Here is a 22,592-nt window from a genome sequence, read left to right as displayed (position 1 = left end):
TGAATGCCCTTAGCCAGAGTGCAATGCTAAGGGCTCTTACTCATGAGCGTTTTTACCTGCGCTCCCCTGCGTTCCGTTTTTCGTCGTTCAGCCGCAGGGGAGCGCAGGAATAGACGCATTTCATTATTTCAAATGGGGCTGTACTCGAACGCATGCGCCTGTGTGAGTACAGCCCCATTTGAAATAATGAAATGCGTCTATTCCTGCGCTCCCCTGCGGCTGAACGCCAAAAAACGGAACGCAGGGGAGCGCAGGTAAAAACGCTCATGAATAAGAGCCCTAAGTCTCTAAACATTTCAGTTCATTTAACCCTTTAATGATGGTATCATATTCAATTGTCAGACTGCCACTGGCCACATTACAGTCTTTAGCTCCAGTCTCTCCAGATACAGGCTTAGCACAGTCTCTGTATCCACAATCCCTTTATCAGAGGAGGGAAAAGCAGATTTAAACATAGCAGGTTTCCCCGCAGTCACATCCTCTCCTAGAGGTAAGTCCCCAACATCCCCCTCAGCTGCAAACAAGTCCTCACTCACCACCATGCTGGGCCCCAGCTTTGCATCAGGAGTCTTTGGATCATCACAGCCTTGTAGGGCACATTCAGCCACCCTGCGTGCAATGGCACCTGCAGCACTCTCTGCACCAGCAGCCATTTCCAGGTCACATGACTCCCTGTGAACACTCTCAGCCAGACTCGCTTTCCCTTCCAACTCCATAGCCTCCACAGTAGCCCGTAGCTCCTCCTGTATCAGCACCTGAATCCGGTCAGCCATCACAGTTCTCCTCTACATCACTGCTAGATGAAGCACCACTTCCTTTCCTCAAATGGCTTTTTGCTGCCTTAGACTTGCCCCAGAATTCTGTCCCCTCTTGAAATAGTGACTGCACATGCAGAGTGAGTGCAGCGAAGCTCACGGGCGTCATCTTCTAATCTTCAGTAATCTTTGTGTCTTCTTCCTCCCCTTCGGCAATTTCCGTCTCTTTCGGCTCTTGTGCAGTTGTCAAGAAGCAAAAGATTGCTCCAACTGTGCATGCGCCATTACGCCAATCACTTTACTTTACCGAAGAGAAGATGGCGTCCGTGAGCTCTGCTGCGCTCATTCTGCATGTGCAGTCACTATTTCAATAGGGGACAGAATTCAGGGGTAAGACTGTGCAGAGGGGAGGCAGGGAGGGGGGGGAGTGGGGACTTCACATGGGGTTTAGTTCTCCTTTAATAGAGAACCCTGCTGCACATGGCTTAAACCATAGTGCAGTTACAGTAGGTTTAGGGTAATGTACAAGGCTCAGTGCCTACTCTGTATCGCCAGCATCTTTGTAGGTAAGGCGGTGCACAGAATCAATCTGCTGTCTTAAGGACAATATAAACCTTCCAAAGTAGTGTTTCTCCACTCAATTTCATAGCACTGGGACTGGGTACACAGGAGATCTGACAGTTGTGCTGAGCCCTTAGTCATTTAGTAATTAAGCGATTGAACGCAAAATCTGAAAATGTGTTCAAAGCACATTTATGGCTCTATATTTTTATGTATGTTATCAAAATATATTATCTACTTTATAAAATGTATCTGTGGTCTCTTGTACGTGGGAAAGACCATCACAACAGTTAGATACTGGATGGCAAATCATAGATCCTCTATACGCCTTGCTCTTGCCTCTGGGAAAGCTGATATGATTGCAACCCACTTTCTAAAATTTATTTTTTCACCTTGAAAAAGGCTTGGGGGTATATTTATCCAAGAGTGAAATTAAAGATCACTACAGTCCGCAAGTGTGAATTTAAAAATCCTATAGAAATGAATGGAGAGAGGCGTTTTTTCACTCTAGGGACTGTGGTGATCTCTAACTTCACTTTTTGATAAATATACTCCTTGGGGGTAAATTTACTTACCTCCAAAAATCCGCCAGCGCTGGCTTCTCGCACATCGCAACAATTCACCAGGCGTAAATTCGCCTGGACAACACAAATTCACGAAGATCCACAGTTGCGCACAGGGTACCGAACACTTGCGAAGTGTTGCTACCAATAATACGATCAGCAGTTCGAAGTTACGCTAGCGTTGGCTAATTTGCATATGGTGTGCAGTTAGAGTACAATGGACATACATGTTGCAGCAAATACATTACACTACACAAGGCCAGGGAACCTTAATAAAATAGAGTTGTTATATTGCCCTACACATGTGCCCACTGTATAGTTTATGTGCCATATGTAAGGAAATGAAGGGGGGAAGCCGGGTACCCTAAAAAAAATGTACACACTTTTGCAGGCTATCACCCTGAAAAAATGAAAATACGCAAGCATTTTTTGAGACTTAGAAAAATGTTCAACAACATTTCAAGTAAGTCCTATCTACTTCATTGAACTTCACCTGGTCTAAGGTGGCGAAGGCAACTCTGGCGATAATGGTCAGTAAAATCAAAAACTTAATGAATTTGCATAGTAACGCTCTTTCGCCAGAGAGAAAATTTGCCTGGCATTAGAGTGCGAAGTTGCGCCAGAGTCTATCTCTTTACTGTTAGTAAATTGGTGAAGTGCTGAAATGATGTCACGCTGGCGAATTTTCGCCAGCGTTAGCCACTTCACCCTTTAGTAAATTTCCCCCTTGGTGTCCAGCCGAAAAGTCAGTTTCTGCTACAATAAATCTCACTTGATGTTGTACACATAAGTGTGATGAGATAAAATGTTTAAAAACAATGTTTAAAAGATATATTTTGATGTATACTTTATTCCTGTAATATAAACTGTATTATCTTTGTATATAAGGACCTGAATTCAGTTCATGCAAAAAAAAAAACAGAGATATAAATGTTGTCAGCATGAACACTCGAGCCCAAGGAGATGGCCACTTTACCCAACCATGGAATGCTCACATTCCTTTGAATGATCTTTCTTTTCCACAACACGGTACATGCAGGTTTTCTTATTAAATAAAACCTCACACCGTGCCTCGTCATATGCCACTGGTCTACCAGATCTATAAAGAAATGAAAAAGGTTTATTCATTGGTTAATGCTGTTTGTACAATAATTGGTGACATCACAATGATCACAAGTATTCTGCTTATAAATAAATATTGGAGATTAAGTTGTCTTTGCCCCTTTGCTAACTCTTGACTTTTGATATGTGTTTCACCATATTCTTGTTTGCCCAAGGAAGCTTTAATCCAGTGGGGGAGCAAGTATGTTAGGATCTCCCACTGATTTCATGTACTACGTTTTATCCCCCAGGTTTAAAAAATATGCGTGGCGTTTAGCATCATTAGCAGCACTGGCCAGGGTTGAACTGGGGGGCCCAGGGCCCACTGGGCTTCTTTCTCAGGGAACGTCCTCCGACCCCCCGCCCCTGGTGCAAAGTTCCCTCTGTACCCCCAGCCCCTGCCACAACCTGCCTCCAAACACCTCCCTCCCTGTCTCCTTTGGTTGTTGGTGCCCACATTTCTACCTTTTTTCTTCGTGAGTCTGGGGCAGGAGAGGGAGGTCTGGCAGGGAGCAGGTCTGAGCTGGCCAGGCCCACAAGAGCCGGGGCCCACTGGGTTTTCTCCCGGTGTCCCATTGGCCCAGTCCAACCCTGGCACTGGCCCATCATCTTAATGTGCCTTCCCAGTTGCCCAAATCTTAGACGGGGAGGCCTATTTATTAAATCTTGAATTGATCTCATATTTTTATTAAAACAAACTCAACCTAACTTCCATCCACAAATTTAACGTATTTATTAAATAATCAGCTCGAAAAAGTCGGGTTGGGAAAAACCTTGACACAATCGAGTTAAAATTCAAGCAAAGATCGCTCGATCTAGTCAGATTTTTCGCAGCATCGGGGTATAATACATCTCTAAAAATTTGAGTTTTCCCCCTAAAAAACTGAGTCTTCATAAATAGGCCCCTTGGACTTGGACATAAGCTCTTTACTAATCTCATGCCATTTTAATATAAATCTAAGATAGGGATGGCTATGAAAAGGAGATGATGATATACCAGTGGGTTTTCTTTTCAGAGCACTTGCAATTTAATTCAGAGCACTTGCAATTTAATGCCTTCTGGATGGCATCCTATTTATTTCTTCACAGCAGCAGAGAAGTGTATTCGTATAACACCCTCTCCCTTCTCTCCACTGGCAAGTGCCCATCTGGGAAAAGAAGTTTAGGCTAGTTATGTTCTACCATCACTGGCCAGTAAACTACAATTTGGGCAAAGATATGGTCACATATGGCAGATATTTGAATCTTAATAACCACAGAACCAACATCAAGCTGGTTGATTGCAGATTTCTTTATTAAGGCTGAACTCCACGAGGCGATCTGGACTGTTTAGTCGCCAGGCAATGACACTCATGAGACGTGTCAGACGTGTAGAATATAATGGAACTGATGGTGAAATCGCAGGTACAAACTACATGTATCCGACTGTCGGTTGTCAACGATGCACGCTGTGTCTTCATCCGACAGTCGGATACATGTAGTTTGTACCTGCAATTTCACGATCAGTCCCATTATATTCTGCACGTCTGACAAGTCGCATGTGTGTCATCGTCTGGTTACGAATCGCCGACATATTGTCAATTTAACAGCTGCCCTAAGTCATGTGACTTGTGCTCTGATAAACTTCAATCACTCTTTACTGCTGTACTGCAAGTTGGAGTGATATGACCCCCCTCCCTTTTCCCCCCCAGCAGCCAAACAAAAGAACAATGGGAATGTAACCAGATAGCAGCTCCCTAACACAAGATAACAGTTGCCTGGTAGATCTAAGAACAACACTCAATAGTAAAAACCCATGTCCCACTGAGACACATTCAGTTACATTGAGAAGGAAAAACAGCAGCCTGCCAGAAAGCATCTCTTTCCTAAAGTGCAGGCACAAGTCACATGACCAGGGGCAGCTGGGAAATTGACAAAATGTCTAGCCCCATGTAAATCTGTTTGCTCTTTTGAGAAATGGATTTCAGTGCTGAATTCTGCTGGAGTAGCACTATTAAGTGATTTGTTTTGAAAAAAAAAAACATGTTTTCCGCTGACAGGATCCCTTTAAAATCTTGACAATCTTCTCTGCAGAAACCCACTGGCACATAATCAAAAAGACAAGTAGAGCTACAAATTGCACTCATAAGTGTACTGCATAATAATTATTTCATGTTTATGTTGTTTCATTTGTGTAGAATGTGACTTACATATCGCAACATTCCATTGAGCCATCCATAGCACAGGTACATCTCATGCAATCTTTTGTTCTAAATTTGCTCCCGAGTCTGTGCATCTTTCCTTTATAAAGGCAACCTAAGAAGGAAATAGAACAAATAAACTTTCCTGAATTGCAAACTGAGTGAACCTCCTGATTTCTGTGAATAGCAATAAGCATAGACACTACTTTACTACATTACTTTAGATTTAATACCCACCCACCCCCATGTAAAATATAGTAGGGGCACATATATACCCAATGGCTTTGCAAGTGGTTATTCAAGCTGGATGGCAACATATTGAGCATTTCGGTATAAAAGTACAGCTTATTGTGCACACAGCCTATGAGTAAGTGCCCCAGCAGGCACAAAACGCGTTAGGTCTTGTTTTTATGTCCTAATATATTTTTTAATTTTTTAACTGATTGATTCATTATTGTTGGAGGTACTCACATCTCTCTTTTGAAATGTTATTGTGCACAAGGGCAATGTTCCTTCTAAGCTGTACATTTATGTGCTCACACAAAAATATTGAGGCCAGCGCACACAACAAATTTTGGTGTGCACAAAGAATTATGTCTTAAAAAAAAAAAATTGTATCCATTCTGACCTGAGCACATTATTTTATAAAAATATTATTATATGATTATTATATTATATTAATTATATTATATTTTATAAAAATATTATTTTATAAAATTATTATACATAGCCAAGAACCAATTAGAGGGAAGACATACAAGACACACAAGACATTCATTCTGTGCATGCATCGGGTGCGCTAGGATACATTCCAGTGAATCCTAAAATTGAAAATATTGTTTTATTTTCCAATTCCTTACTTTTAAATTGGAATCTTAATATATCTATGCACATGTTCTATCCAATACCTTGTTCCATTGCTGCTTTGTATTTTTTTTGCAATAGGTCAAAGACAGAAAATCAATATGGCAGTTCTGCTCCCTTACATATGCATAAATAGACATACTCAGAAAACAAATTCCCAATACATATCCTGTACATATATTTAGTTAGGGCCAAATATGTGGCAAAATTTTATGCAGCCAGATCAATCGTCTTACCAGTTTAATATTGCTTTGTCATGCCGTATTGTAATTTAAGCATTCTTACTTGCTAGTTTTAAAGGAATACCTTTTGTACATTTTAGCAGAACAATGCCACTTTGCCTTTACTAAACAACACATTAAAAAAGTAGAGAAACTGGAACAGGCAGTAACTAGCTGCTCAGTGTTTTATTGGCACAAGTGCCGACAAAACATTGAGCAGCTAGTTATTGCCTGTTTTTTCAATGTATTATCCATTGCATCCGGAGTGGGTGTGCATATGAGAAGACCAGAATATAATTTCACCCATTGTTGGACTTTCTTTATTCTCTACCTTTACTAAACTACCTGGTGCAAACTACCTCATGACCCCCATCACTTATCAAGGGCCCCCATACTACTAAGTTCACAGTGCCCCCCCTACAGGGGGCCCCAATTATTGGCCCACTGGTCACCTTGGTCCCTTGAATTGTGGCCCCAGCCAACAATAAAATGGGTCCCCAATGAAAAAAGGATGCCCCTTGTATGCATGGAGCCCATGACTGAATCACCCTCTGTACCCCTCAATGAGGGCCTTGGCCCCCTGTTGCTCAGCAGTTTGATGCTAGGGTGAGGGAGGGAGCAGGGCTTGTACAACCTTATATTTGTCCTTTGCCTGTTGTCACTATCCCTTTAGAAACTTAATTTCCCACTGACATATTACATATATAGTTAAAATATTCATCATACTCAGAACCTCCATCACAGAAGACAGGTAGGATTGCTGTTTGGAGCCCAGGACTGCCACAAAGACAGCGTTTGTTTGAGTCAAGGGTGTAGTTTGGGTGAATCAAGGGCATGGCCATGTGGGTTCAAGGAGCCCAGCAAATACTAACAGCAACCCTGGTCATACCCTGTAATCTAGATTAAATACTGCATCCATACTGGATTTACCTTCCTGGTTTCCATCAGGCTGCTGATTGAAGCAGGCGGCATTACATGTTGTCAACAAAATGCCAACGGCAATCACAAAAGCCAAAATGCACTTCTGAAAATGTTTTGAGGAAAAAAAGAAACAAATGAGTGCAGATTCACATAATCTATGCATTTAACTACAACTTCATATAAATTTCAGTAATGTAAAACCTCAGAGGCTGCCATTGTTTTCACTGTTTTGCAGTAAGAATAATCAATCAAATGGCTTCAAATTTCTACATCTGATGTTAGTCTATGCTGCCTAGCATGGCATTATCATATGTAGCCAGTTCTAAGACTCTAGTTATTACCTGGAAACATTAACATAGGGATAATTCTGCCATAGATGAGAGGACATAACTCAACTCACAGGACAACTTTCATGCACCCCCACAGAATGCATGTTTTTATAAATTTCCTGGGGGCAAATTCACATTTTAAGAAAACAATTGGTAATAACGTTCCACCTGCACTCTGTGCTTCCCTGCATAACAGTGAGTACTGATAGAATGCACTGGATTGCATTTACGCATGCGTTCTCCTGTGGTGGAACATATGAAGAATACATCACAAGAGAATGCAAGACCCAAATACCATGTGAAAGAGCCTTATCTACCCCCCTAGTATTGAAGAGCTCAGCATCATTCCCTACATTAGAAACTCAAAGTGGTTGGGTTCTTTGAAAGTCTATGTATGTGAGTTCTCTGTGCTCCTGTAAGCAACATTAGATATTATATTATTCATGTGACCACAATGACATATAAAACCCACAGTTGCACAATTCCTTATGATTTCCACATCACCACTCTAAAAGCACACATTAAAAATGATAGATGTTATAATAAATGTCATCCTTAGTTAGAAGTGGGGCAATGTTAAAGCAGTCCCAGGTAACGTACAAGATAGGGACTGTATGTTTGTTCTTAAGTTGAATATGTGTGTAAATGTGAAACATATATATTTACTTATTAAATGTAACTCATAGTATTTATTTTTACCTTTCTGTGCTCCGCAGTAGACAACATACACCAGAGGGGATTGGGGCAGGTGTTTATTAAAGCTAAATGCTAATAAAAGTCAAGCAAACCATAGTATGTTACTGTAACAGCCCTGTCTGTAAGTGTGAGTTGTATGTATGTCGGGTGTATGTAACTGGAGCACTCCCTGTATACAGAATGCATCAAATGATAAGCTCCCTAGATAAAACAAATGCATACACATTATAGATGCTGCTCTATTAACATACCAGACTATATTAACATTTTTGTGTGCAAGATTGGCTTACCTTTATGTAAAACAGGAAAAGAAAGATATCTAATGTGAATCAAATAACATCATTGCTCTTGAAATATATCATTTCACAAAAACTAGTGGCTATGGAAACTAACGGCATGCCAAAATGTAGATACAAATTTAATTAACTATAATTTAAATACAGCATTTTATAAAAGAATCAACACAAATAACACAACTCACCATTATGATTCGAGTTGTTGCAGATACTCAAATCAAGCCCTGCTCCCCCTACTTATAGCAGATCAAATTGGAATTGAGCAACACAGTTTTCCTAGGAAAGGAGGATTTCACTTGAAACACTGTGTTTTGCAACAACCATATGAAAAAAAAACATTAGAAGGTCATTTTGTAAATATAAATACATAGATACAGTAAGTAATATCATATATACTGTATAAATATAAGATAGATATATATATATTTTATTTTATATATATATATATATATATATATATATATATATATGTATCAATTTTATATTTTATGTGATGGGTTAAATATGTTAAAAAGAAACTTTAAAAATAATTTTAGAGCTATTTAGCTTTTAATTCAGCAGCTTTTTAATTTACCATTTCAGCAATCTGGTTGCAGGGGTCCAAATGAATGACACTGGCAACCATGCATTGAATAAGAGACTGGAATATGAATGAGAGAGAGTCTGAATAGAAAGATGAGTAATAAAAAATAGCAATAACAAGAAATGTGTAGCCTTACAGAGCATTTGTTTTTAAGATGGGGTCAGCGACCACAGCAATTACTGCCCAGATGGCAACCCAAATGAAGGACAGTGAAGGAATAATGTTAGCGGATGGCACGAGGTGGAGACCTGGAATGTAAGATGGTGTAGGAAGGAAGCTCAACATGGAGATGTTGTACAGACAAAGCTTGGGATGAGGGATGAGGGTGGATGCATAAAAAATGTGGTATAAGAGAAACTGCTGGGCGAAAACCTGACATGGGGAATGCCATAGGAAGGAGGTTTGTCATGGAGGGTCAACAGGATCTTATTCTCATTAGTTAGTGGCCATCTTATATCGCCAGGGTCGGACTGGCCTGCCGGGGCCCCAGGAAAAGACCTTGTGGGCCCTGGCCTTGGTTCCACCCATAGTTGCTGCCTGCTGCTAGTACCTCTCTGGTTGAAGCGAAGGGGCTGTTACTGCCTACCACAGTACCATGTGACCCTGCTATGCAAATGTGCCTGCACATAAAGTAAATCCTATGTTACAGCCAGGCAGGGAGGATCAGGCAGCCAGCAGGCAGGAGCATTGCAGTCAACGTCCCTGCACGGTACACCGTATGCGCATTCTGTTAGGTGCGGGACGTGCGGCTGGTCCTTTGACTGACATCTGAGTCTGACCCGTGGAGAGCATTTTGGACTGGTCAGGTGCCTGGTGGTACTGTGCCGTGGTACTGATAGTGATCAGAATTATGAAATAGATAACAATGACGCTATGTGATTAATTTCTGGTGTAGAAAGCGACTGAGGAATTACATGGTTTTGATTGATTTCCTGATAAAGGCTCAGTTTTCCTCCAATTTACTCAGTTTGCCTTGAAGCTCTGACATTACCAGCAAACCCTTTGATTAGAACTATAACTTTTTGCATAAAAGACATTACCAATGCCAAAGCTTATTTGAAAGCAAGGGACTCATCCAACAGACCATCTTGAAATTATTCATTCTCTAGATATTCCCATTTCTCAAAGATGTTTCTCATTTTCCATAGTTCTGAACAACATAACCCAGCCCCAATCAGCAGAGATTGTTAGCAGACCATAATCGAATTCATGATGTTTTTCTTTGACACCAGGAACATAATAGTTCCAAATTACTGTGATTTTCTCCAATGAACTCTGTCAGCAGAAAATATCAGAGCATTGTGTGATATACATTTCTCATAGGTTATGTTTCTGTTTAAAATACGCTCATAGAGGTCTGTTTCATTCTGAAGGATTTTGGCATGTGGCGAATTAAAAATTTCTTATCTGTTACGCTGAATAGCTGACCCAGCATTTAGTAAAGGACTTTATTTATATTTGGTATCGGGAAATAGATCTGAAAGGGACCACAGTTATCAATGCAATGGGGTTGCCATCTGTCCGGTTTTGACCCGAACAGCCTGGATTTTTAAATGGCTGTTTGGGTCAAAACTGGGATTGACACAGCGATCACCCAATCGCCGGTCACCATGTCATAGCCCTGCCCCGACTGCACAGTCCCGCCCCACACAACATCACTCTCCCGCCCCCCGCCCACTGCATCACGGCCCCGTCTCCACTTGGAGTTTGTCGGGGGGAAAGGTGGCAATTGCTTATACAGTAAGCATTTGCATCCAGCGTATACATGGCATACAGGTACTGTATTTAGCAGACCCGAAACTAGGTGAATGCTGGGTATGCATGTGCCTATGCTTAGGAGAAATAATTTACCTTTACTGATGAAAGATGTGGTAGATCTCGGCAATGGCAACCTACTAAAATGACCTGAGTTTAGAAGACAGAACAACCTGAAGCCAGAAGACCACTCTAATTACATGTTTATCAAGAGTGGATGGGTTGGAGTCAAAAATAAAGAATCTTTTGCTCTTCAGAAACACTGGCTTACTAGGCCATTAGTAGATTTTCTTGAGAATTCCAATTTAATCAACAATCTCATTTCCCAAAAACTTTGGTCTGCAGAAAATCTGAAAAATCATCCTCTCAAGAAAGTGGCTGAAAAATGGTCTGGCTACTTACATACTACAATTACTCCTTCGCAACTCTCATATTCTATCAGTAAATATAACTAGTATTTGGTGTCTGAAAAATGGAGAGTTCAACACTTTAAAATGGTTCACGTGGGTTATGGGAAATTGTATAATAAGTCTTTGTGCGTGGGCTCTCAGACCTATTGCCTGAAATGTACCCAACTAAACGTAAACTTATTTCACTACGGTCACAGTCGGCACCCTACACCAGAACAGAAACCAAGCACCCTGGTCTCGGCTCGACTTCACCAGTTAAGTGACCGCCTTTGGCCTCGGGAAGAGCCCTCAGCTTTCTCAGATGCCACCTGGACTTAACGAGAGGTGCAAGGTGTAAGTTCTGGCAGGCAATGGGGCACAACTGTTTACAAGGATAATGGAAGATAGGAAGCCACCAGGAACCGGCAGGCCGGGCCAGCACAAGCAGGTAGAATAATCAGACAGGCCAAAATCAGGATAGAGATAGCGTAGAATGGTCAATGGACAGGCAGAGGTCAGGATTGGAGATGTCAGAATAGTCACAGACTAGCAGGATCAAGATTGGAGAGTTCGGAGTAAACAGACAGGCAAAGGTCAGGATTAGAGAGATCAGCGTAGTAAATCAGGCAGGCAAGGGTCAAACACGGTAGATAAATCAGGAATCACAAGGAATAGCACCCAGGAACAAGCTAATTTGAACCTAACAACGGGCAACTTGCTGAAACCTAAATTCCCCTTAAATACATTTGAATTTGGTGCTATTGCGCGCTGACGTCACACGCCAGCGTCACTGCGCCTTTAAGAACCGAGCGCGCGCGCCTTAGGGGAAACCGGCACCAGGAAGAGAGCAGGAGCTGCGCAGCGGGCGTCCACGTCGAAGGAGCGGCGGTGGACCCAGCTGCCCACTAAACCACCAGGGTAAGTCCTGACAACTACTTACGGGACTGTCCAAAAGTGTACAAGGTATGTTATCCTTGGAAAAGTTTTTGTCTCTAAAACTATAGCTTAAAATTAAACGAAGCCCAAAATCTGCACTTTTACATCTGGACTCTCTAAGACCAGGTCTGAAGAGGCAGCCTAATTCCCAGAAGGATTTATTGTCAAACCTAATTTTTCTGTTTACAGCTGCTACAAAAAAACTATTGTTGTTAAATTGGCTGTCCGAGTCCTTCAATGACTGACATCCTATCTCTTCTAAACCAACTTTATTGGCAAGAAGCAATAAGGATAAAATCAGCAGAACCGCACCTTATAAGATCATTTACTGAAATTTGGTCAATATTCTGGGATCAAATTGACACTAGCTCCAAATCACATACTTTGGACTTGCTACAATATTAAGCTAATCCATAAAGGCTCAATGAAAATGTCTTTGTATTCTTTATTTTTATTCATTTTATTACATGTGTACTATTTTAGAATTTTGTAACTTTAAGGTTAGGTAGTTTAGTAGTTTGGCTGTATGATTGGTGTAACTCATGCGTATTAATCTCTTGAACAATCAAGATGGCTCCACCTACTGTTTTATAACTGAATGAGCTTCACTGTCCAGCTTCACTGTTCAGCATTCATCTTTTGTCAAAGTTTCTGCTTTTTTCACTTGGAAAAACAATAAAAATCATTTAAAACATGTGCCCATTCAGGGTCAGACTGGGGTGGCAGGTCACCAGGAACAAATACAGTAGACCCTGCCAAACCAGGCCTGATCCCTGCAGAAACTGTGGACAATCCTCATGTCCTGGCCACAAAAGGTAAATATGTAAGCGGAGGGCAGGTAGAGGAGCTCACAACTGGAGCAGGAGTGTGTGACTGGGGTCTGAAAGGAGGCCATGACTGGAGTGGGGGCCCTTGAGTTGGCAGCCCCTGTGGACCCTGGACACCCCAGCCCGACACTGAATATCACAGTTATTGCTATTACTGGAACATGACATGGTCAGGGCCACCATCATGGGGGGGGGAGAGGTGTCAAGCCCCATGAAATGTTTATACAAAAGGGGTAAGTTACGCACAAAGGTTTAGTCAAAACTTACACGGTAACGTCTGAAAAAACTAACTTGACTTGCATAGTCAAGTGGTGGAAGATTATGGAACTTACATAGAAAGCAATGACAACATAGAGAAGCTTGACATGGGCAAATTCTACTGCCACATGCTTGATATAGGGGTGTGTCCCCGAAACATTGCACTAGTAAAGTAATAAAATTGCAAGGGCTTGCCCTGCTATCGCAACTCCTGTGTTCCAGTGAAATTCTTCTTACCCTTGATGTGAGGTGGGCGATTCCTCTATCGCTGGGCACCAGGATACGTATTTTTAGGTTTGTGTGGAGTGCGGCTTTTCATAATTTTGCTTGCAAATTCCACTGCCCTCAATAAATTGACTATTTAGTAGACTAATTCATCATTTTGACAATTTATAGTAGGAGCTATATAGTGAATTACATGAACTTTTCAGCAGTGGAATTACTATTTATTTAAACAACTTACTTAACTTATGCAAAAACTTACATTATTTTTGTATCAAGTAATTACAAGGCAAACTCCACTGACCCCCAATTAAATAAAAAATTTAGGTAAATGACATAACATACACACCCCTAATAAACTGTGCTTATTAGCACATTAATTCATTATTTTTACTATTTATATGAACTACTACTACTTATTGGGCCCTTAGATTTACAAAATTGATATAACTTTCCAAAACTTGCATATCGCAGATCGGCACGCATCAACGAAACGCAGGCGGTAGGTCAGATGTAGTCACAGACCTCAAAATATAATGTGATTCAATGAAAAGTCGTAGGTAAAAACTACACGGTTAGACTGTCAAATGAAGACGCTGCTTTTTGCGTTCACATCCGACAGTCGTGCCATGTCGGATGTAATGTCGTTTTTACCTGTGACTTTTTGTTGAGTCCAATTTTATTTTGCCTCCTGCAATCGGATCCGACTTGCAGCCTGAGTTTCATTGCTGCGCTCTGATCCAACGAAAAACACCCGTGGAGCTCTGCCCTAAGGGTAGAACTACACAAGCGATTTTACCTGCGATAGCATCCGTTCTAACGCACTGAGATGAATCGCAGGTGTCACGTCGGATGCGCTGAATCTAAGGAAAGTAATAGGAATGTTGGACTGTCGGATGCTTTGTGGCACTTAGAGATTAAAGGGGCAGTCCTGTTGGATGCACGCAGTGACAACACCCGACATTCATATTACTTACCTTAGATTTGGCGCATCCAACGTGACACTTGGGATTCAGCGTGTCGGAACGGATGCTATAGCAGGTAAAATCACTTGTGTAGTTCTACCCTAAGGGCCAGTTTGGTTGAAAATTGTTTTGGATGGATGGATGGAGCTGATTATTATATCCGGTGCATGCAATGCAAGTTGGAGATTATTCAGGCAAACAAGGTAACCGTGCTTTATCTTAATGTACTTTGAATGTAAGTATATATATATATATATACACACACACACACACACACACACACACACACACACACACACACACACACACACACACACACACACACACACACACACATGAAATGCATTATTATATTCGGATGGTTACATATAAAATGTATATGTCCTCACAATTAACACACATCTACCAATAATTTGTATTATTTTATACAATGCTCAGACAAACAGGACTGAAGTAAAAGAAAAACTCCAGCCAATATAAGCCTCTGCAGCTGCTGATGAATCACAATTCCCAGTGTCTCACTGACAGCCAAAGTCCTTGTACCAAAACCAGCCCTAGAAAGCTTTCCCATAGGATATGATTACATAAGTAATTTAACCACTACTGGATTTAACTTTACAGGTTTCAGATGGATTGTTCTTCATCACAATGTAATCACGGGATTGCTTATCAAACACCTTTTCGCACAACTGTTTGTCGTAACCATGTGGTTCTGAATAGCTGAGGAAGAAATATGTAAAATTACTTTGGCCTCTACCATGTTATATTTAAAATACATACTTGAAAAGTCAGCATTTCCACTGGTGACGTTAAACAAACAACTCTGTTGAGGTTAGGAAAATAAAGTTTATAATTCCTGGAATGGCAATGAAGTGCAATGCTGTAGTGGGGGCCTAAAGGGTAAACCTAAAGCTCTTGGTAAATGTCACTTTATCATAAAAATGTAGTAGCAGTCATATGACTAATACTGTGGCTTTTTTCTCTGTTAACTCTCTGTTGCTTTTTGTTTTTTAACCTATACCAGTGGCACCAACCTGCTTGGCATTATAAGTTGGCACACTAAATCTGAATTAGCCCTGATCAAATATTTCAGGACATTATACAAAGGGACCCAGATTTATAAAATAAAGGCAGCACTGGCTTCCTAACATAATTAAAAACCTAGGTTATATTGGCAACTTTGATTTGTGGCTTTACATTTCTATAATTTAATGTAACGGTACCTGGGTTATATGCACTAGTTCTAAAGAATCAGCTTGAATTTTAATGCAGTGTATTGGTGAATATGTCCTAGGTACAGGCAGATTGCTTTCTGGCACTTAGAGATTAAAGGGGCAGTATATTATCAAGAAGATGCCTTCTATATAAACAAACCCTTCCTTTCCGAAGAAGGAACCTTTTGTTAGCCTTTGGGATTAAGAGAAGCTCATTATACAGATTGCTTCTCAGTGGACATCAGCTACATTTGATTGTGCTTGTAAGAACCTGATGTAGAATGTGACTTTCCTTTCAATTTCAGATAATGCCCTGTTTAGTGCAAGAAAGAACAAAAAACAAAAAAAAGTACATTCTGCACATGCCGTATTCATTGAGAAAGAGGGGGTTCAATTTCCAAGCCTATCTTGTGCAGCATGTGATTCTTCCTGGCTTTTGGCATTCACATTTGAAGCAGTCTTTGATCCATGTGTCGCCAGAATTATGGACTGTTCCATCCTCTTCTTTGCATACTGCAACAATTGAAGATTGTTAGCCATTTGTAATATTGAGCTGAATGTTCAACTATTAAAGTTAGTGAAGGGATCAGTGGCCACGGAGGTGCAAAGAGAACTCAACTATTCAGATTTTGTCAGCTTGGCTGCTGGGGTGGGGGTCTTTGGTTTGGGGGAAAACTCAACATCTTTTTTACCAAAGCAACTCAAGAACATCTACTGGAATTTAACACATTTCCCTTCAATTCGATTTTCCTATTAACCACTTAAGGAATAACATTACCTGAATATACAAATATGCTGTTCTATTTACCATTTCTGCGACTTTCTGCTATTTTCTGTCTCTGTTCTTGTTTATATGTATTTATACTATTATACTATTTATTATACTATTTTTTCCATTGTTAAATCAGACTTTTAAATTAAAATGCTGAATACATTCTTTCAATTCCCAAAACCTCAAAATATTAATTTAGATTTCTTCATATTGCTTTAGCTCATAATTTCTTGGTAGTCTCTGCATATCTGGAAATGTGAACATCTGTTTGCAAGATGTAAGGGTAAGTATGCACCCTGAAGTTCTGAATATTTGGGTGTATAAATATGCACAATAGCAAATTATGGACAGCACCCCTATATCATAATTGTTAAGTATTTTAATTTACATTCAAGGTCTCCTGGCTCAAGCTAAAAAACACAAGTACGCTTTTAAATGAATGGGTTTCTTCTTAATCACTACAGATTTAACCAATTTATAAAAAAATTAAAAATTTGGGTGTATAAATATCCAGAATAGCTCATTATGGACAGCACCCCTTTATCATCCAAGGTCTCCTGGCTCAGGCTAAAAAACACACAAGCACGCTTTTGAATGAATAGCTTGCTTCTTTATCACTACTGATGAAATCAACTTATAAAAAAAGAGAAAAATGTAATTTGCCCATAGACTATTTGGTATGTGATACAGTACATCAGGCCATTTTTTTGGAGGTCTGACCAGACTAATAAGCCAATTCAAAAGATTTGATCAAAATCAGCATTTAAAGAATACCCCTATTATAAAAAAAATGAAACAGTGCAAATTTCAAATATAGGTTAATTAAACATGTATTGTAAATTTATATCCGATTACAATATAAAGCAGTATAGTTATCCATTTCTGTTTTGGCTCTGAATCTTTTTCCTGATTGTAAAACAATGAGATACAGTAAAAGTCAGTTCTCCTCTAGCTCTGTTAATCAGCGGCTTCTACTTTGTGCCAGACAGATACTGATTTCAATATAAATGACAATAGTTAACTTAAAAAAACTTTGAAAATGTTAAAAAGAAACATTTCTTGAAAAAAGCAGAGATCTCCTTTAACACTGTGCAATCATTCCATGGTTAGACTTGTGTCTTAACATTTTCACACACTATTTACAGGTACATCACGTGATAGTTGCCAGTAGACAGTATCTAGAAAGTAAACTTCTGCCTATATGAAAAGATACACACTACAGCTTTAAACTAACGTTTGACTAACGTTTTGACGCATTTTGGATTTTCACCTCTACTTATATGCTATGATTTTATAAAATCATTTATTTTAGATGAAACAGTGATTTTGCTTTAATTTTATGATCATCCACCATACCTAATATAATATTATCTTTTCAAACCTTTGGATCTGAATACAGCAAGACTCAGTGCACTGTGACCTGGGATATCCATGGGCCATGGGGACAACAGCCAATTTTGCTATAAACTCTTATGCAATTGTAGGTATTTATGGATGGATTGCACAATATTAAAGGGGATCTTTGCTTTTTCAATAAACAAACATTTTCCTTGTTTTTAAAGTTAATTATTAATGTAATTTCAGTTCAAATCACTATCTGTCTGGGCAGTGTCAGACTGCAATGCCAGGGGTCCACCAGAAAATTTGGTGGTGGGCCCACTGGTAAACCATGACCATGGGCCCACTTTCCAAACTATTATTCCTCCTCTCTGAAGTCAACCTCTTTATTCTCCTAGTTTTTAAAATCTACTTACTCTACTTTATTGTTATTATTATTATTATACTATACTTCCATTATTAAGCCACTTTTTTTTACCATAAAGGTATTAATAGGGAATGACCATGAAATAGGCCAAATGGTTAGAAGCAAGAGGGCCCACTGACACTTGGGCCCACCGGGAGTTTTCCTGGTATCCCGGTGGGCCAGTCCGACACTGTGTCTGGCACTAAGTAGAAGCAGCTGATCAACAGAGCTAGAGGAGAACTGACTTACCTCATTGTTTCAGAACCAAGAACAGAAAGGGATAACTGTAATGCTTTATATTGTAATCTGATATAAGTAACATTAAAAAATGCATTGATTTATGTTTGAAAGTTGCTCTGAGTTACGTTTTATCTGCAATTAACAGTTTTTAAAAAGGGATCCCCTTTAAATACTGATTTTCATCAAATCTATTAAATCAGACTGTGCTTTAGATTTACCATTTAAACAACATAGCAACATTGTCGTCCGAGTAAGACTCCCGTTCCCACAATGCCTTGCATGTTCTATGATTATCAGACTGCGAAGAAAGAGAATGACAGACTTGTGCAAGACTTTATGGCAAATGGTTTCTTTGTTGACTTTTGCTGTGGTACATATACTGTAGAGGCCCATTTATCAAAACCATCTGATTTTAGTGGGTTTGGAGGTTTTAGAAACCTCTAAAGAAACCCTAACTTACTCTATATCCATAAATGCAAAGTAATTTATTAAACAGCTTAATATAAAAATGCAGAACTAATCAGAACACAAAAATCTCTAATATTTTGTGTAAATAAACCCCCCGAAAACCCAAAACCGGAGATTTCAACTTGAAGTGCCCCTAGGCTGCTCATACCACCTGCCCCCCACACTGCCTTGCACACTACCAGCCGCATGCAATCCCCCCACTCACACCACCTCCACACATACACCTCTACTCCCTCCTGCTGCTGATCAACAGCACTTGGGAAAGAGAACGGGTGGGAGATTTAAACATCAAATTCTCCAGTTCAGATGCAGCCTGTGGACGGCATGCCGCGTTTAGGCCCGTGTCTTTGTGGCCTGCCCACAAATCGGGCCTGAAGGTCAAATCTCTGTTGACTTCTACATAACCTTGAAAGCTTTCAGATGGCAAAGTTTTGCATTTGTCATTTATTTTTTGCTTAATAAATTACAAATTTTTCATGGTTTTGAGTAATTACTATAATCCCCAATTTTTAGTGCTAAAAAATAATATTTGTGAAAACGAACAAAATTCAAATGTTAATAAATCACCTCCATAATCAGGAAAAGCAGTGCAGAGAATAGCAAAGACATATAATGAGTCTGACTGAGGCACTAAACTATTTCGAATACCAACAGGTGGGGACATTATTATATAGAAATTTCAATTACAAATTTTCAGAACATTTTAATGAATGTAATTACATTTTCTGTCATTATGCAAAATATTTGTTGAAAAGCAAAGCATAATTACCTGTAGGTAATCGTAGGTTTAAGTCCAGTTCTGGTCTTTTTGTAGTACATGCAGTATTGCTATAGACCATGAGTAAAACCAGGGTCGGACTGGCCTGGCGGGACACCGGGGAAAACTCCAGTGGGCCCTCGGCCCTCATGGGCCCTGTAGGGCCAGACCCCCTCTCCCAATCTCCTGGCCCTACAAAAAAAAAAACAATTTGCAGCGCAACGCCGTTCACACATGCGTGCAGCTCACAGTAGGGGGTCCGGAGGGGGGCTCTGGACATTGGCCCTGGACAGGTGTCCCGGTGGGCCCAGGTCCCCCCAGTCCGACCCTGAGTAAAACACACAGTAAAGCCCAACTGTATAGGATTTTCTAAATGGAAGAATAACAACTAAAATTAGAAAATGGCCAGAAATGGACAAATGTTTACATTGTGACTGAACAAGAATTAGTGCTCCCACTTGTTTATCTACAAGAGCTTGATTAGCTAATAATTTACCTCTCCATGTTCTACATTAGGTAGAATATAATACAGGTATGGGATCCATTATTTGGAAACCCATTATCCAGAAAGATATGAATTACGAGAAGGCAATCTCCCATAGATTCAGTTTTAAAGGAACAGTAACACCAAAAAACAAAAGTGTTTTGAAGTAATCAGAATATAATGTACTATTGCCCTGCACTGGTAAAACTGATGTGTTTGCTTTAGAAACAGATAACATTATGTTCTACAGAGTTTATCTGCTGTGTAACTTGAGCCTTTTCTCCTTTGAATGGCTGCCCCCACTGCTACACAGCAGCTTATTTATGTAAACAAGAGTAGTGTTTCTGAAACAAACACAGCAGTTTTACCGGTGCAGGGCAACACTGCATTATATTTTTATTACTTTAAAACATTTTTATTTCTTGATGTTACTGGTTACCTTTAATCAATTAATTCAATATTTTTAAAAGTATTTCCTTTTTCTCTGTAATAATAAATCAGTACCTTGTACTTGTACCAACTACAATGTAATTACTCCTTATTGGAGGCAAAACAATCTTATTGGGTTTAATTAATGTTTAAATTTTTTTCATAAAGGTATGGAGATCCAAATTATGGAAAGACGCCTTATCCAGAAAACTACAGATCCCAAGCATTCTGGATAACATTAACAGGTCCCATACCTGCACAGGATTCACGGGACAGGAGCCAATGTGCTGTATAATTTAAGATTTTTTAATAAACACAAAATGTGCACAGACCTCTGCAGAAAAGTACAAGGCAGCAAAAAACAAGTCCAGGTTCAGGCCGAAAGTCAAGGGCAGGCGGCAGACAAACAGATGAGGGACAGGCCAAAGGTCAGGACAGACAGATTACATGCAAGGTCAAAAAACAAGCCAAGGTCAATATCGGAAGATCCAAAAATCAGAGGGAACAGGGAACAGATTAGAACAGAACAGGAAACAGGCCAAGATTACCAGATTCAGGAACAGGAGCAGAAATATGATCCAATAAGGATCAAGATCAGAAACACGATCAGGATTTCACTATGCTTGGAGTTAGCTGTAGGGCCAATAAAACAGTACAGGGGTGTCTGGGAATCAGGCTTAAATAGCCCTTAAACAAGCAATTGCCCGCTGCTGGAGAGAGGGCTTGTACTAGGGAAGGCTGACCTGGAGGCAGCAAAGCAAAAGGCATGTAATCAGTGCCAGGCTGTCACCATACTGCCTCCTGTGGCTAAAGCAGAAGGAGGAGTGCCTGGAATACCATAGGTCTCTGAAACCAGGGAGTTTTTAAAGGGGAACTATCACAAAAATGAACATTTAATATAAGCTTCATCATACTGAAATCAGAATATTTCTAAACACAATCAATTGAAAATTCTGTAGTGTTTCTGAAATAATCAAGTTTATCTTCACTATCCCTCTCTCAGCATCTGTTTCTCTTCATGCAGGAGTTGGGTGTCAGATAATATTTGACAGTTAGATCCATCCTTTTGCCCAGAGACGATGTATTAGAACTCAACAGACGTCATGTCTCTCTACATGCAGAATTTGTGCATAAGGCAGTTATAAAAGTAAGGTTAGGGGACAAGACTTGTAATGAACCAGAGCAGTAATTACAGGGCCCAGTCTGAAAGTCAATTAGGGTTTGGTTAGATCAGAGTGTTTATTTGCCTTCCTAGATATCCATTCTGATGTTCCTATATTTCTATCACTCATTTTCTATCACTAAGGACAAGTCAACCCCAAAATAAAAATGTTTTTAATAAAAAAGAAATCAGAATTCTAAGCAACTTTGCAATATACATTCATTACAAATTTTCTATAGGTTTTAAAGTTATTTGTATATGTATTGCTATTGAAAGCAGTGTTTGTCTGTACCTTTCTATGCTCTGCCGTAATGGCTCAGACTGTTGATACAATGTAAGCAGGGCCGGACTGGGAGTAAAAAGCAGCCCAGGCAAAAAAATCAACATGCGATGGTCTTGTACTCATCCACTCATATATAAGGGTAAAACTGCAAAAAACGATGTGCATAAAGAGCTGCCTTTCTCACTTAAGTGTAATTAATGTAAAATATCTTAAAGATTCTGCAGCCTTGTGCCTTTATATGGTCACTGAGCCCCTTAGTGACTTCTAATCAGGCCCAGACTGGCAATCTGTGGGTTCTGGCAAATGCCAGAGGGGCTGCTATAAGGTGCCATAGAAAGTCAGTATTTAGTGGGCTGGTGGGGGAAGTTTGGGTCTCTGTGTAGGATTATCGGGCCTCTGTGTACCTGAAATGCTAGGGCCTATTTTGACTCTCAGTCCAGACCTGCTTCTAATATCCTTATAATTTACAGTAGGGGGTACATTATCCCTTATAATACATGAGTAATAATCTGAGTTCCCTGTATAACTCAGCCTGCAGCCTTGTGCCTTTAAATGGTCACAGAACCCCTCAGAGACTTCTAATATCCTTATCATTGACAGTAGGGGTACATTATGCC

General features: G+C 40.0%; 1 protein-coding gene across 1 annotated transcript; it reads right to left on the bottom strand.

The window, feature by feature from the left end:
- Window positions 1-2,711: 2,711 nt before the first annotated feature.
- On the bottom strand, window positions 2,712-8,775 carry LOC121395393 (beta-microseminoprotein-like). The gene is made up of 4 exons (XM_041568803.1): window positions 8,673-8,775; window positions 7,176-7,269; window positions 5,170-5,275; window positions 2,712-2,978 (listed from the first exon to the last, which is right to left on the bottom strand). Exons 1-4 carry the CDS (start codon window positions 8,673-8,675, stop codon window positions 2,852-2,854), a joined length of 330 nt encoding a protein of 109 aa, XP_041424737.1. The 5' UTR covers window positions 8,676-8,775; the 3' UTR covers window positions 2,712-2,851.
- Window positions 8,776-22,592: the final 13,817 nt, after the last annotated feature.

The sequence above is a fragment of the Xenopus laevis genome, chromosome 7L, assembly GCF_017654675.1.
Source record: "Xenopus laevis strain J_2021 chromosome 7L, Xenopus_laevis_v10.1, whole genome shotgun sequence".
Classification (NCBI taxonomy): Eukaryota; Metazoa; Chordata; class Amphibia; order Anura; family Pipidae; genus Xenopus; species Xenopus laevis.
Note: the sequence above shows the minus strand (reverse complement) of the source record. Positions and strands in the feature narration are given on the sequence as shown.